General features: G+C 38.9%; 2 protein-coding genes across 2 annotated transcripts; both read right to left on the reverse strand.

Annotated features, from left to right (window-relative positions):
• Positions 1–6,135: 6,135 nt before the first annotated feature.
• Positions 6,136–8,336, reverse strand: hdhd3 (haloacid dehalogenase-like hydrolase domain containing 3). The gene is made up of 3 exons (XM_072683098.1): positions 8,128–8,336; positions 7,083–7,416; positions 6,136–6,833 (listed from the first exon to the last, which is right to left on the reverse strand). Exons 2-3 carry the CDS (start codon positions 7,410–7,412, stop codon positions 6,438–6,440), a joined length of 726 nt encoding a protein of 241 aa, XP_072539199.1. The 5' UTR covers positions 7,413–7,416; positions 8,128–8,336; the 3' UTR covers positions 6,136–6,437.
• Positions 8,337–8,607: 271 nt separating this feature from the next.
• On the reverse strand, positions 8,608–12,501 carry trub2 (TruB pseudouridine (psi) synthase family member 2). The gene is made up of 8 exons (XM_072683099.1): positions 12,236–12,501; positions 11,720–11,854; positions 11,549–11,623; positions 11,309–11,370; positions 11,035–11,116; positions 10,817–10,889; positions 10,490–10,626; positions 8,608–9,939 (listed from the first exon to the last, which is right to left on the reverse strand). The coding sequence occupies exons 1-8, from the start codon at positions 12,351–12,353 to the stop codon at positions 9,569–9,571; spliced, it is 1,053 nt and encodes a 350-aa protein (XP_072539200.1). The 5' UTR covers positions 12,354–12,501; the 3' UTR covers positions 8,608–9,568.
• Positions 12,502–17,203: the final 4,702 nt, after the last annotated feature.

The following is a 17,203-nucleotide window of genomic DNA, read 5'->3' on the forward strand; positions in this document are numbered from 1 at the left end:
AATCCAGAGGCTTATGAAGTTCTGCTGATGTTGTACAATTAGAAAAATGAATTGCAGTTTATGTTAATCACTGCCAGCAGCTTGATGGAAATTGATTTAATAAGATGGCATACGATGAGTGTGTGTGTGTGTGCGTGCATGCTGGGAATGGGCACTTTAGACAATAGACTTCGCTCTTTAAAAAAACAAAGGAAAAAAAAAAGGTGTGAAGTGTTGCAGAGGCAAATGCCCTGCCTTAAGTGTGATTTGTGAGAGCGACAATCAAGCTAGATTTTGATCAACAATATTTAGTTAATTTATTTGTCACTTTGACGGAGCTCAGCTACAAAAGCTATATTTAGTGTCAAGTGATCAAAGACAGGAAAATGAATTTGATTGCTTAGAAAGTGATTATCATTCAAATGAAGGCACAGGCATCGACTGTTCTGTTATATATGTTTACATCTCTTGCGCGTTTGTGTCATGAGATGTTTAATATTCTGTGATCTTCTCTGGAGTATATTTGAGTAAGATGAGCATTATGTTTGAACACCAGAATATGTATCCTGTTAAAAAAAGACTGGTGTGATCCATAATGTCACATTCCTGAACTGACCTTGGTTCTAATCATAATGTGACCCCTGGCACTCATAGTCTTGTTCAGTATATTGATGTTTTAATGATCTTTCTCCTCCTGCTCTGATCTAACTTCTGAAACACATTAAGTTTGTTGTGCTGTTCACTAGTTGGTTCACACATTATAAAGCATGTTTATGTGCAGTTGTATTTAGGTACTACCGTGCCCTGTATCAACATCCCATTGTATTCTGTCCATTTGTTCCATAACAGAGACGATAGGCATTGTTAATAGTGTACAGCGACATCACTCCGAGTGTGACTGGAGAAACTGTGTTCTGATCTTCACTGGTTATGTGATCAGAGGTAGATAAATCAAGTTGAATTACTTGTCCAATGATCAGCTGCATCATGCATATGTCTTCCTGACCACTTTATAAATGTATGTATATAAATCTATTTGTTTTTTCAAGAAAGTATAAATATACTAAACATGTTGGTGTTGTGTGCTAGAAGCTTGCATTATCTGTCTCAATTGAACCTTTTTCAAGCCCTAACTTCTTTTAGCTGTGAATTTTCAGCTTTAAAAAAAAAAAAAAAAAAAAAAAAAAAAAAAAAGGGGGGGGGGGGTTTGGTTTTTATTAACAAACTCCACTTATTGCCTCCATCTACTGAATATTTTAAGAGCAAAGTGAAAACTAAAAAACAGAAAAACCTCAGGCACAGCTGAACAAAGAGCGTGCACCCAGAGTGCTCTTTTTGCTGAGGGTAACGCTCAAGTCCTTTTATTTACATACATGCCTATTCGTGTATTGGTTTGTGCGCTCGCCCCTTTTGTGAGCTGCTGGACGGCCCCTGAAGGTTAGGGCAACGGAGAGCAAAGGCTTGAGTGACCGCAACAAAACAGTGTGCGTGCGGGGCAGTTTCTAAATGAGTGCGTTTTCTATAGCTGGTGCTTTCCTTCTGCTTTGGTGGCTTTTACTCCTAAAGGTAAACGGATATAAACGGTTCTTGGCTTAGATGAACCAGTTTTAAAAAAAATAAATATTAATTGGTTTAGAATCTCTACTTTACAAAAAAGTTCTTTTAAATGTTTATTTCTGAACACAGGTGAAAAAAGCCTTTTTACAAAAAAATTCATTAAAATCAAAACGAAATACTTGCCATGACGGTGCTCTCTCTAGCGGTATATCATAATATTTGATCGTACAACATTTACTAAGGGTTTATGGACACAAAAATCGAAAAAGATGTTTAGGATTGTTTGAATTCATACATAATTTGAAATGCTATGCTTGGTACATTAGTTGGACATCAGCAGGTGTGCTAACACAGTGGTAGCAATGTTGGACAAAGCTGTTAGCCGGTGCTAAACACTGTGGTAACAATGTTGGCAAAGTCAGCAGGCAGCTGCTAACACTGGTAGTGAGCGATGTTGGCGAGGCCTGGAGCCGGCTGCTAACACGGAAAGCTACAACGATCTGACAGCTCTTAAAGTTGTATAGTCTGGACAAAGTACCTTTCCTTGCAAAACAAAATAATTTGTAAGAATGGGAGGAATGAGGAGGACAGCTGCCAAAAAATGAATCATGAGTCTGGACACAATCAGCAGCTCGGTGGACTGATAAAAACTTAAGGCCAAACTCGGATGTGAGCCACTTACTGGAGAAGAGCTCATGATCACATCAAATACATACGATTAAATATTTTAACAGGTCAATTGTTTTATTTCCCCCCACACGCTCTTGCTATTTCTCTCTGCAAGTTTTTAACGGTGGGTTTAAGATTGGTATCTCACCATCTGGGCACCTCACACCTTGATCTAGGTTCCGCACTGGAAGTTTGGCTGTTTCTCAAGGTTTTTCTGTGGTTTAAGTGTAAATTTTCTTTTCATTTTCTTTTGTCCTACTCTCTTCCATACATCTATCACTTGCTCTCCTTCCCTCACCCTGTCTTCGTCTCCTCATCTCCCCGTTCTGTTACCCCCATGTCCAGATATGTGTTTGCCAATCCCATTATGTTTGCAATTGGATTGGAGCGGAGCCTTTCAGAGCCGGCTGGCTGAGCCTCTAAAGCCAGCTTTGATTTAAGGCGCTCTGCTGCAAGTGCTCCCTAAAGATGCACAACAGGCTTAGAGAAGGAGGATACAGACACAAAGAAGGAAGAGTCCATTATCATGACACAGGACTCCACCCAGGTTGTAATAGTCCAGTACCTCACATGGAAGGGCCAAACCGTTCGAACGTTGTGTAGTTTAGGACATTTATGTTAAATCTAGGTTAATTGAAGGTTAGTCTGGGATTTAGGGCTTTTTATTTCCTTTTTTGGGCTTTGGCCCAGCAGAACAGAAAGCTATCTGTGTGAAGTGAGCACAGGCATTGCTGGTATCAGCGCTGGAGCAGATGGGGAAGAATGAGCGTAGTGGGGTATTAGGGTTAATGATCTCTCTCTTTTTTTCTCTACATGCCTGCCCTGCTGTCTTCACCACAGCAATGTAGAGGCACTGAAATGCACATATCAGCTCAGTACAGGCCCAGCATGGTCTGAGTTCATGCTGCTTGAGCTCTGACATCTAATATGTCCTTCAGAAGTGGGAAAGAAAGGAAGTTCTGGTCAGGGCTATTTTTTCTGCAGTGTTTCTTGTGTAATGTTTGATGTTAATTTAGCTAATATTCAATGGTAAATGTTCAAACATAGCTGCTCAATCCTCTACCAGCAGTTAAGCCATTTGGGAAATCTCCTGATGACCTATTGTACATTGTCACTGTCCCAATGAAAATCTCCAAAATGGTGACTTTACAGGAGAAGGCAAAAATATTCTCAACTTTGAATGGATGTTCATGTAAATTAAGTTTATTTCAGGTCATAAAACATTTCCATTGGTCTATTCATCCAGCATTATTTACACAGTTTACAGGGTTTAAAAGATGGACAAAAGTAAACCAAAAGAGATCCATGTTTTTTTTTTAATTGGACAGCAGCAATACACTGTGTGCAGAATTATTCGGCAAATGAGTATTTTGATCACATCATCCTTTTCATGTATGTTGTCCTACTCCAAGCTCTATAGGCTTGAAAGCCAACTACCAATCAAGTAAATCAGGTGATGTGCATCTCTGTAATGAGAAGGGGTGTGGTCTAATGACATCAACACCCTATATAAGGTGTGCTTAATTATTAGGCAACTTCCTTTCCTTTGGCAAAATGGGTCAGAAGAGAGATTTGATGGACTCTGAGAAGTCAAAAATTGAGATGTCTTGCAGAGGGATGCAGCAGTCTTGAAATTGACAAACTTTTGAAGCGTGATCACCGAACAATCAAGCGTTTCATGGCAAATAGCCAACGTGTCGAAAAAAAAAGGCGCAAAATAGCTGCCCATGAATTGAGGAAAATCAAGCTTGAAGCTGCCAAGATGACATTTGCCACCAGTTTTGCCATATTTTAGAGCTGCAACGTTACTGGAGTATCAAAAAGCACAAGGTGTGCGATACTCAGGGACATGGCCAAGGTAAGGAAGGCTGAAAAACGACCAACTTTGAACAAGAAACATAAGATAAAACGTCAAGACTGGGCCAAGAAATATCTTAAGACTGATTTTTCTAAGGTTTTATGGACTGATGAAATGCGAGTGACTCTTGATGGGCCAGATGGTGGGCTCAAGGCTGGATCAGTAAAGGGCAGAGAGCTCCACTCCGACTCAGACCTCAGCAAGGTGGAGGTGGGGTAGTGGTATGGGCTGGTATCATCAAACATGAACTTGTGGGACCTTTTCGGGTTGAGGATGGAGTGAAGCTCAACTCCCAGACCTACTGCCAGTTTCTGAAAGACACTTTCTTCAAGCAGTGGTACAGAAAGAAGTCGGTATCGTTCAAGAAAAACATGATTTTCATGCAGGACAATGCTCCATCACATGCATCCAAATACTCCACAGCGTGGCTGGCCAGTAAGGGTCTAAAAGAAGAAAAAATGATGACATGGCCCCCTTGTTCTCCTGATCTGAACCCCATAGAGAACCTGTGGTCCCTCATAAAATGTGAGATCTACAGGGAGGGAAAACAGTACACCTCTCTGAACAGTGTCTGGGAGGCTGTGGTGTCTGCTGCACGCAATGTTGATCGTAAACAGATCAAGCAACTGACAGAATCTATGGATGGAGGGCTTTTGAGTGTCATCGTAAAGAAAGGTGGCTGTATTGGTCACTGATTTGTTTTTGGTTTTGTTTTTAAATGTTTATTTCTAAATTTTGTGTTATATTGGCTTACCTGGTGAAAATAAACAAGTGAGATGGGTATATATTTGTTTTTTATAGTTAGTATATAGTTTTTAGGTTGCCTAATAAATCTGCACAGTAATGGTTACCTGCACAAATTATTGAAATTAATAGGAAATATTGAATAATTTAAAGGAACTATATCATACACTATCATCAATGTATGGGTTTTTGTCAACAGCAAACATGAAGGCATAACAATACAAATAATAACTATGACACAGTTGCAAGCAGAACTTTAAAAATGCTTCATTCTTTCAACAATTACAAAACAATCAAAAGAACGCCCTCAAAATTAGAACTTCAGGAAGTCCTTTGGTCCAAATGTGGTGCTTTCGGTAGTGGTGAGTGTCAGGTTTCTAGAAATCATCTGGAAATATGCTGGAGGGATGAACAGTGCATGCAGGGCTGTGGTCTCAATAACCTTTCAGTGTGTAATGTGCCATGTGCCTTGAATTCAGGAGCAGCTTTGCTGTTCCACTGTTTTGGTATCATATATAATTATTTTAGCCAAGATTATGCTTCAGTATATTTTTTACCAACTATACGTATGTTGTTTTTTTTTTTTACCTTTAGCTTTGAATATTCCTATTTTATTTCCATTAATTCCAATGGTAAATTTACCAACTTTACCAACAAGAAAATGTCTACACACACATCTCTAATAAAGATTTATCTTCTTTTGCACTACTCAAAGAACCATTTGTAGCCCCTATATTTTATATAAGTATAAAGACACTACCTTTCTAAAGTTTGGAATCAGCTTGTAATATGAATCATTTATTACTTTTAGTTTGAATAGTTGACTTTGACATATATTGGGAACAAGAAGACATTATATAATGATACACAAACTATTAAGAATCAAGTGATTTTGATTTGATCACTTTTGAAACACAAGGTTTTGGAGAACACCTAATTTGCGATGATTCACAGCTGCTGTTTCAGTTATTTTACAGTTATCTGCAGCACTTGCCATCATTCTGGATACTGATTTTTTATTATTATTTTTTTTTAATGTGAGAGGCAATCAATTTAGGCATCAATCATTTCTCTGCAAACATGATTTATTGAAAACAATGATTTTAATGAATGAGAAATGTATGTGGACTATGTCCATGTTCCAGGTATGATGTAGTCACAATCCAGGGACAGTAGCTCAATATTTTCATTAGCTTCTTTTGTCAGAGGCTATTAATCCAGTCCTTAAGCACATTGAGCAGTAGACAGCACTCAGGTGTGTAGGCAGCAGTTATTAAACTGAAAGTTCCTATTATTCTCTGTTCACAAAAGACACTGGATGGTAGCACTTTAGTTTAAAATGGGTTTTATTGGAAGTACATTTCTCAGACTCAGCACAGGCCTAAATATTAAAATAATCAATCATTTGCTCTGTGTGGTTTTATGGGTGTTACTTCAGAATATCATTTTCTCAATTTGCAGGTCACAAACACCTGCACATATCGTACTTGATTGCACCTCTACACACAGCTAATGATTGATTTATTATATTTAAAAATTTGCAAATGTGCAAACGTTAAAAAATAAATATTTTTGATAAAATGGCATTTTAAGATCTCAGCAGTGATGCAGCAGAGATGAGATGTCAATTCTAATCAACTTCCTGTTGCAGGCGAGCAGGCAGCTCCTCCAGGCTTTGCAGTCTGTGCTCTGGAGGAACGTTCTGATGTTTTTGCTGTCCGTGCCGGTCAAGCAGAAAACCGCGAATACCAAGCGATCGAGAGGTGAGGTAGTCGTTTACGTAGTGGTCCCCGACGTGGGCTACATTTTTGGCTGGCTCTCCACACTTTTTTAGAGCTTGGGTGAAAATGTTTATGTCTGGCTTGGACACGCCTGCGCCTTCTGAGGTCAGAAGAAATGAGAAGTGAGTGAGGAGGCCACATCCACGAAGGACCCCTTCTAAGCGGCTGTCGAAGTTGGACACCACACCCAGCTTCAATCCCAGAGCTGTGCAGGATTTCAGGGCTGAATTTGAGTCTGGGAAGACCTGAGAACATAAACTTGAATAAGGCTTTCTGATGCTGGCTCATGAACTACTTTGTTTAATCACATCTAAAATAAATATATATACACACACACAAACAGTTACATGTTTTTACAAAGCACAAATCTCCAAAATGAGGACATATCCCTCCGCCTTGTCCCTCCTGACATTGAATTAAAAATAGAAGAGGAAGGAACACTGCTTAAGGATCTGGAACTACATTTAGGGACAACTTTGCAGGAAGACACCTACCTCCCAGTTCTCTGGTCCACAGAAGTTCTGGTAGAGGTTTCTGGCCAATGTGTCAAGTAAGACAGGGTCCTGCACGCCACACTGAGAGAAGGTGCTTTTCACCACTCCTGTCCACCATACCTGACCGTTCATGCCCTGAGTGATGCCATAGTTGGGGTAGAGGCGTGAGTACTGACGGTAAGCTTCCCTGAACGCAGCCTCTACCTGCTCGGATTTTAGCTTCAGTCCAGCATGCTCAGCCTCCCTACAGTACTGTTCCCCAACAGAGTGCCGGACCTTCAACAGAGTATCCTTTACATCCCATAAAACCCAGCGCACTGGCACACGCATGGTCCTGCAAAATAGGATATATAGTCATAGTATATGTACAAGTCAATACGACTTCAATCTCAACCAATTTTTTCAGTACCTTCCAGGGTCAATAACTATGGTTTTTAATATGCAGTTACATTCAGTATGACTATAACTGTCCACTAATTCTGCTCTTTTCATTAAAGCACATGCTTACAGGGAACCAGTGATCCTGGAGGACACTGATCCTGAAACTTTAATATATGCTACCCTTTTTCAGCTAATCCATATTTTAAAGCTGTTTTTTTTTTTAGATTATTATTGAAGTCAACTGCTTTGCTGGGCCATTTCTCATTAGTGACACTTGACAGAACAAGTGTTTCTCAGTCCTATTTCGTAAGTAACGAGTCCTCTGCTTTAAATCAGCTGCCACCTTTCCTCCGGAGTTTACCTTTCAAACTCTGCAAAAAGGCAGATGGTGGGTGACAGGTGGGTGACAGGTGGGTGACCCTGACGCTTTACTACAGAACCCAATGCTAGCTCTAAAAACAGCACAGCACCGTTAGCAGCAAGCTAGCTATAGCTAACTGAGCTTCCTGACAAACCACTGAACCGGTGCCCTCCTACGGCAACTTCGACGAGACACGAATGATTCCCTATAAAGCAATGGAAACTTTCGGATTAACAGTGTAACTGACACGACCGGCCCTTTGCTAAAGCAAATAAAATCAGTGCAGAAGTTTCGGGGTCCTACCTGAGTGCACCCAGAGGAGACAGCTAGCCTAAAGCTCGCCCCCAGCAGAAGCAGCGCTGGTTGTTTTGAAACGCTGCCCCTCTGTGGCCGCACTGGGACATTCAGCATCATCAACAACAACAACAAACTGAAGCCACTGACGATGATTTCAATTACGTGACCGACGAAATCAGCGTTTCTTAGTCCCAGTTCTCAAGTAGTGCTAACGTTTCCCCTACACTGCTCTCTCCCAGGTGTGCTCAGGTCGATCTAGCTAAATGCCCTTTGACCGCCAGGGCGGGACTGCAGCAGGCTTTTCACTGGACCAACGCTCAATCCGCTGAATGTTGAGCAGTAGCTAAGTAGCTAAAAATGAGCAGATAGATTTCATCATTCATACAGTGAAGAATTAAAGAACAAAAGAAATAAGGACAGAATCACAAGCACACATGAAAATCTTTCACAAAAACTGCAATATAATATTTAATGATGGCCACATACAGACACAACAATGGATATTAATGGGGAAAACCATCATCCTGAAGTGTAGTTTCAGCACAATTTTAATATACCCTTTTCAGCTAATCCATATTTTAAGGCGTATATTAAAGCTAGCACTATGTGTTTTAGATTCTCATTGAAGCCAACTGCATTGCTGGGCCATTTCTTATTAGTGAAACCTGACAGTACAAGTGTTTCTTAGTCCAAGTAACATGTCCCCTCCACTACTGTGATTTGCTCTTCCCAAGTTGTACCCAAATCTGTCCAACAAAAACTGCATTATTTGATGACCAGATACGGACACCGAACAGTGAATATCAATGGGGAAAAAAAGAGACTGTGCAGCAGGAGTCTTGCTGGCTGACCTTTGTGACCCAGTTTTGCTAAACTGTACCCTTCACAAGTTCATAGAACTGGCATTTCTGACAGGGCTGCCATTTGCAAACAGCTTGTAGATCCTGTCCAAATGACATTTGCCATGGTGCAAGGCAAATACTATACTTTCCCCTTATTCTATGATGAGAATCCCTCACACATACTGCTTCACAATAAAACCAAAAAAACCAGAAAAGTAAAGAAGGCTTCCACAGCTTCTCCAGCGACAGCTCTAAACATCACTGAACAGCTTCCTCTAACACTAAACTACCTCCAACATGTATCGAAGAACTGGATGCTTTGCTTGTTGTACCTTATTATTTCAATATGTCTGTACTTACTGGTCAGGACTTGCACTTAAAAGCAAGGACCGAAGACAGTCTGAAGGCAAAGCGTGGAACTACACCTGGTCAGCCAATTAATACACACTTCATTTACTCAAATAACTGAACAAATGGTTTATTAGATATATATTTTTTATATAAAGATCAGTTTTACAGTGTCCTACAGGGTGCAGAAAAGAAGCAATAAATAAGTTTGTTTAATTCAATCAGATGCACACTTTGCAGTTAAAAGTCCTTTAACGTCACTGATTACGGTCAGTAGATATTTCTGTAGAACTGTTCTGTGATGCATCTTTCTCTGGAGTTACAGTCTCTAAATGAGGAGAGTTAGTCCTGCTGTGGTCTTGGGCCTTTGTGGTGGAGTCTTGCTGGCTGACAGCTTGTCTGTAAAAGTCATTCTTCCAGATATCCCTGGTAGTGCGACGAAAGTATCTGACAGCTGGTATGATGTCCTCAGCAGTCCAGTTGTGGCGGATCAGGGCATCCTCCATTTTGAATGGACCATCTCTTGTGCGACGCACCTTGGTGCAGACTGCAGTGGTGCGCAGTTCCAAGCCCACTTCGTGCAGCAGTTTCCGCAGATACAACTGCGTCTCATTCACACACTGCACCTCTGAAGAAAACAGAAGCGGCTGTGGTTAGGGTAGATGCTTGATTGGTTTACCAGGAGACTTCACCAGTGCCTTACTAGAGCTCTCACTTGTTATTGTAACCATCCATTCTGTATGGACAGGTTAAATTCTGAACCTTTCCTTTGGTTTGAGTATCACAATAAAATTATCATTAAAATTAAATTGTGGTATTTAACATTCAGATTTGGCTTGACAACATCCTTTTGATATGGCAGCAACTAACAATTCTGCCACAGTCCGGACAATGTTATGTCAAGAGGTCGACCTCGGGGGTGAAAGATGAGCACTCTGAGAAGATCAGAAGTACCCAGTGGAAATAGTGGAAGACGCAATCATCCCACACACAGCCAGCCAGACCACAGCTATTCCAGTAAAGCCATGGTGATGCATGCCCCTGTCAGTTATGTACTGTTGTTAGGCAACACCAACATGTTCCCGCAGCATAAGAGATAAAGCATTACCCGAGCACCTGAATTCTGATATATACATTGACCATTAGGTCAGTTAGTGCATGAGTAGTGGTGCTCTTACCCAGTGTGAAGTGAGGAGGTTTAAAATGGAGACATCGTAAGCCAGTTATAATGGGTGGACTTTTATCTTGTGGACGCAACATCCCCCTCACTGCCAGCTCATACGCCTCCTGGGAGCGCATGTCCACCTTAGAGTACCTGTGTGAATACAGGTCATTTCAGAAGGGAGAATTTTTTTTTTTTTTTTTAAATATATGTATATAAAAAAAAATAAAAAACATGGACTGACCTAAATCAGGTTAAACAAAGACCAAGACTCAGCTGTAAATAACTGAGCCTAAACAGCAGCCCACAGTCATTTGGTGTGGTAGTGATCATAGTTACTCACGTGATTAAAGCTTTCTGATTTCCCCCCTGGACCATGGCCAACACTCGCTCCAGCTTGTCCTGTGTAACATGCCCTAAAGAAAACACAACAAAAGAGAAAAATCAAGGGTAAATGGTAAAATTACAGGAATAGACTGCTTTATGAAAAGCATTACTACACTAAAGGTTGGGTTTTTGACAGCGAACACTTTTCCCTGTAGAAGATGGAATAAAATTTACCATATGTGCTTTTTTCAATGACTCGTCCAGTGTGACTGAAATCATCTGTGGCCATTCCAAACTCCCCTTCAAGTGTGTAGTCCTGAAATAAAAGCAACAACAAGGCGCAGTGGCCTTAATCACCTAAGATAAACTATGGTATGCTTTATACGCTACCCAAAATCATACTTCACTTCTGCGTTAATAGCTATAATAAACTGCAAAAGCTCATGTACATCATGGCTGTCATAAGCCTTCACTATAAAGAAGTTACAACATAAATACCCATCTTTACCCTGGAGACATGTGATCTGTACAGACTGTCCAGAGACTTATTTCCAATCCCTAGTCCCAGAACTGAGAAGAAAAAGAGAGGATCACGTTATTTCACACTTCACAGTACATACACTAAATATGATCACTTAATGCAAACATACAATAAATGTACAAATCTAAATCATTCAAAATATGAGGAAATGTTCATGACCTCGTCCTGAAGTAAGAATAACTGGATTTTTCAATAAAGAGACTTTACCCAGTACTCCAGACGAAAACGTATCCAAGCGATGCCCGACTCCAACACGGATCTTATGAAACTGTGGTCCCGCCACTGGACAAGGAGGAAAGACAGATGTCCTTTACTCAATTATGGAACAGTTATGATACTACTGGACTAATTCTGATTGCTTTAAACTCATAAACTGACCTAGAGGGTGGTCCGCCAGAACAGGGACCTTTGCTGCAGTCAGTGTAAGATCACTGGAAGGGCTGCTCTCTCCACTGGACAGCAGCTGAAACTGCACCCGATACCGCGGTTCCGGGGGTGGACAAGAATTGACGGCTTCAGTGAGAGTGAGAGGCATGGGAACGGGAATGAGACAGACAGAGACACAGAGATAGATTATTAAGAGTGAAGCTGATACATGTGTACATGTCCAAAAGTATTCAGACACCACTTATAAACTGAATTCAGCTACTTCAAAGTGAATCCTTAACTACACACGTGTCCAATGGTTCAGACACCGTTTATATAATCTCTACATCACCAAGCCCAATGCCAAGACCCCTAATACAGAGGGGGGTAAAAAGCCCCCAGCGTCGCACTGTGACCCAGAACTAATCATCCAACACCAGTACCTGACCTCACTGATGATACTACATACAGTCATTTTGTACTGTATCAAGGCCGGGTAAAATTAATCTGGCCTCACACTGGCCATACCTTTCAGCAGGTTAGTCTCGACCTGGTCCCGGACCACTTTCCAGTGAACTCCGGGGGGTTTGTAAACAGCGAACAGACCATCCAGTTTACGGAGAAGTCGTGCAGCGTGCGTAGCCATTAGACCGGCTATCTGTTCAGAGAGTCAATGCTGCTGCTCTAATAGTACAGAACATTTACGGAGAGGAGAGACCTGTTAAGCATAAGCATTAATAATATCGTAAAAACAAACGACTGCTAACAGAGCTAGAAAGACACAACGTGGGAACTTCTTCTACGGTTCTGCATATGCTCTGTGTTTGTTATTGCCCCCTACTGGCGTGGAGTTCGGTCAACTCACATAGGAGGGTTGCTTTTTGATCACCAGACTTTCCACTAAGTTTGCCCCTTTAAAACCTCCCACAAATGTAATCAAGCTTTTAGCACATTATTGTTTTCTCCTGCATCTATAATTGAGTCACTCCGGATGAACATTAGCCAGAAGATGAGTTATACAAGAAACCTTCTATGATACATAGCTATTGTGCATAAAACCATACAGTATGTTCATTTACAGCATCTTTTATGAACAATTCAGGCAAAACCAGAGTGAGCTCCCACTTCTACTGATGCCTATTGGCCTCAGATATATATAGGGCTGGGCAATATTACAATATTTTATTGTATTGTGATAAATTGATGTTATTCTTAGTGCTTAAAGAATACTATTTAACTGTTCATTACATTACAAAAAGTGTAATCAGTCCTGCACAATAATCACAATACTCAGTAAGAGAGAATATATATATATATATATATATATATATATATATATATATATATAGTATATAATTTATATAAAGTATATAAGTTTATAATATAATTTATATAAAGTATATAAGTCTTTACATATCTTACATACCTCCCCGCCCCCTCTCTCCTTGTTACACTGTAGACTTCAGCTTTGAGAACAATTTGTTGGTAATTAGTCATCAGGATTATTACTACCAGCCTTAACACACAGTTTAGAGTGTGTTCTTGTGCTGTAAAGCCAGAAGAGCTGAGAAGAAAAAGCAAAAGAGTTTTTTCTGTTCAGTCATGAATTGTAAAACGTGTGTGTGGGTGTGTTTGTGTGTTTCATTCAAACCTTTAGTTTAATCAGGAAGTCCCCATTGAGCAGGACTGTGAAAAATACACAGAAACTGTACTTCAAACTGTACTTCAGAATGAGTGATGTGTCAATACCACCTTAAACACATGCCCTGACTGCCTCTTAAACTCCTCGACACCGCTGGTGGTTCCTGGCTTTTTTCCCGACTCGTATGACTGAGGAACAACTCTGCCAGTTTAAATTGCTTTGCATCTAGTTGCCGATTATTAATCCTTAATAAAGGTCAGGGACCATTAGGGGTTGAGGGGGCCCGGACTGTTAACTCGTGCAGTATGAATGTATTTTCTCATTTGTTGTTTACTAAACAAATTATGCACAATGGTCTATCCATAATATTTTAATAGTATTGGACATTTAAGGCATTCAAGTTAAAACACTTTTACATCCGTTAAAACATTTATATACTTGAGTGAAATTTAAATGCAGATACCTTTGAACTCTTGAGTTACTTAAACTTACTTGAGTGAGGAAAATTCTTGCACTGTACCCAAAGCAAGTGCAGTTTCTCTCTACGTTTCCCACCTCAGTATAAACTACATGTAACAGCTTTATTACCTGCTCAGTCTCTGTTTGGAGATCCTTTAAAGTGCTTTGAAGATCTTGATAAAATGTTAAGAGTTAATAAGTACATTAGTTTCTCTCATATTATTCATATTAATGCATTTCTGCTTCTGCTAGTAAAGGTATCATTAAAATCATTTAGTGCAGGAAAGAAAATGGAAAAAAGTCTGAGGTATGCGAGAACATTCACTAGTGTGAATTTAGTAAAATGATTTAAACATTAAAACACATCTTTAGTTCTGTACGTGGAGAGTTAAGGTAAGCTAAGGTGTTTTTGTTTGTTTTTGTTATGGTTAGGGTGTTAGGATTAGGCCTCCGTAAATGTGTGTGTTGTGTCTGGATGATTTGCAGCGTGAGGCATAATTGCGTGAAGCAGAACACTAATTAGATGGGTTTTAGTGGGTATTCATATAGGACATTTAATCTGAGTTATGATACGTTTTGCACCGTCCCCTCTTTTTCCACGTTAATTTATAATGGAGCATGACGGAGAGAGATTACAGTTTTCTTTGTGTGGGAGGTGCACAGGCTGGAGGAAAGCTTTTGTGGAATCTTAATCAGGATGCTGAGGTGAATGGACATATGAGATTGGCGTGCACAGGTGTTCCAAACCAAGGCTATCACTATAGAAATATGGCTAACGTGTCCTCTAGCTTTGGTCTGTGAATGTTTCTCCTGTGTGTGAGTGTGTGGGTAAATGATGACCTATGATGATCTATAGATGAACTTTCTTTGTAACTTCAAAATAATCTGCATTTTACAAACTCTGAACCACGCGTCTTTTTTTAAGAAGTGTAATAATAAATCCAGCTCTTCAACAAATAGAGGCAAATTAGCTCATATCGATGTAAAGTGTAAGTGCAGTAGCCTGAAAATCTAAAATCAAACCTGTTTCTTTGTGTATTATTGAGTGAAACATTACAAACTGTTTATGAGTTTGTTGTCAGATATTATCAGTGATTTACAAAATTGTTTTTGAAATGTATGCTGGTCCTTCCCTTCATAGAGATAGGAACCTGGTCTTGTGTGACTGGAAATAACTGTATGGCGGCATTGCAGACACGGACATAATTGCCTATAAGGATTTTGACCACATTATGTGACAGGGAAAGTCCTAGCTACTGGGTGGGAATTAAACATGACTACAATTGGGGAGAAAGTTGGCATAAACTAAGAACTAAGTTAAACTGCAAAATGATCTTTACATTTACAGCTTTTTTAAATTATTAAATATTATTGTAAATATAAATATAAATTATGGATATTAAAATAATTCAATTCATTCAGTTAACTGAAAAGTTCATCATGAGAATCATTCCTAGACATACTGTTATGGCTGTAGTTATTTGAAGTTTGGCTCATTTCTACAAGCTCAGCATAGTCTCCAACCTGGCAAAACAAAATAACTCACTCAGTTCAACTGAAAAATTATGTGTAATGAAACGGTAACAAGCAGATGAACTGGAATTCAAATAAAACAAATACTTTGAATTCATTATTTGAATTTAAATAAAATGAGCTGAATTGCTTATTGTTTATCTCTTTTTATAGTGTACCATTTTAATATAAGAAATTATAAACACCAGTATCAATGCATATAAATATAATATAAGTATAAATGCATAAAAATGTTTAGTGTAAAAATGCATTGTCCCTTAATGTGAACTTAAGGTGGTAATAAACAGTAAAACTTAGTAACTCATAAATACTTTGAATGAAACAGTGTTTAAAAAAAATCCTATCAAAGTGTTAATTGTAGTTTAACGTAGATTTCTTTACATTACGTACTGCAATTGCTTTTATTCAAAGTATAATATACTGTAAATCAGTTATGAAATAACTGTCTCAGCCAAATCCCATGAATGCAAATGTAAAAACTACAGTGTAAAAAAGTGCAAACTTAAAAACCTACTTAATGTGATAATGAACAGTTTAACTAATAAATACTTTCAATGAACCATTGATCTGAATTAATCCATTTCATTTACTCGTTACCAAACATATTGCTTTGGATTGAACACACACAACATTTGTTATATTCTGTATAAATTATACAAATTATGTATATGATTCTGTCTTTAATTGCTTAGTTTGTTGTGATTCTCATGTTTATGTATATATATATATAGAACAAAAATGGCAGTTTTCTGGATTACAGCAGGATTCTTGTGTTTTGTGTTTAAAATGCAACATTTTCAAGTTAGATCTTTTTAAAAATGCACAAAATGATGTAGTGATTTGTGCAACATGTGTCCACTTTACTCTTTCAGAGTTTTTTACTTAGGACCACTCAAAAGCTTTTTCAATACTTAAATGGTTCTTCAGTTTTTAATGGTTCTTCTCTATAAGACTCCTGTGCAGAGTTTTTAAGAAATCGTTCACAGTATCTATAACATATCTGTCCATGAAATATTAGTTGATGTTGTTGATACTCCAGCATGCTCTCTATATGTTCTAACAACAGTAACCTCTGTGTAACAATCTGTCTACAAATTATTTAAATACATTTAAAGGACAAGACTTCATTAAAGAGAAAGAAAATGTGTCAAAGCTGTGAAACTTGGTATTGATTGTTTTCCAAAGGTTCACATGGGAAATTGTGTTAATAACCTTCAGACATTCATTAATGACAAACTGAAAATAATTTAAACTTTTACAAAGAAAAACAAATATAATAACAATACAGAACCATAAAGAGAAAAGTAATTATGGGTGCATTTTCTAATACACAAAAGTAGGATAATTAAATGATTTATGTTTAGATTATTAATATACAGCAGTTTAAAATGGCAGAAATTAAGTGTTTTAAATGTAATATTAAACATTGTCTGAATTAAACAAATAAGCCACCGAATACAACAGAAACTAAAGATAGTATTTATACTCCAATAAAACCAGCAGGGTGTGTGTGTGTGTATGTGTGTGTGTGTGTGTGTGTGTGTGTGTGTGTGTGTGTGTCTGTTTGTAGGGTGGGGGGGGGGGGGGGTTGGTTGAGAAAAGACAGGAAAAGAGGGAGTGTTAGTTCATTTACCAGAGGACGTGTGTGAAGTGCAGATGTGTTAAGTGTGTAGTGCGGCTTTGGTTTAGTGTGTGTAAGTCGGTGAACAGAGCTCACTCAGTCAGAACCACAGGATCTCACAGGGTAAGCAAGGCTTTGTTTTTCCCTCTGGTCCATCTATGTCATGCCATTCTGCTGTCTTATCAGCACAGAACAAGCAAAGGTCTGTGGGAACTGAGAGTTAATGGTTGACTGACAGTGG

The sequence above is a fragment of the Salminus brasiliensis genome, chromosome 7 (assembly GCF_030463535.1).
Source record: "Salminus brasiliensis chromosome 7, fSalBra1.hap2, whole genome shotgun sequence".
NCBI lineage: Eukaryota > Metazoa > Chordata > Actinopteri > Characiformes > Bryconidae > Salminus > Salminus brasiliensis.

Coding starts and splice junctions, on each gene's coding strand:
- hdhd3 (XM_072683098.1), bottom strand. CDS start 7,412: ATGCGTGTGCCAGTGCGCTGGGTTTTATGGGATGTAAAGGATACTCTG. Junction 6,834..7,082: donor GTGGACCAGAGAACTGGGAG/GTAGGTGTCTTC, acceptor TTATGTTCTCAG/GTCTTCCCAGACTCAAATTC.
- trub2 (XM_072683099.1), bottom strand. CDS start 12,353: ATGGCTACGCACGCTGCACGACTTCTCCGTAAACTGGATGGTCTGTTC. Junction 11,371..11,548: donor GTTTTCGTCTGGAGTACTGG/GTAAAGTCTCTT, acceptor TTTTCTTCTCAG/TTCTGGGACTAGGGATTGGA. Junction 10,627..10,816: donor AATCAGAAAGCTTTAATCAC/GTGAGTAACTAT, acceptor GTATTCACACAG/GTACTCTAAGGTGGACATGC.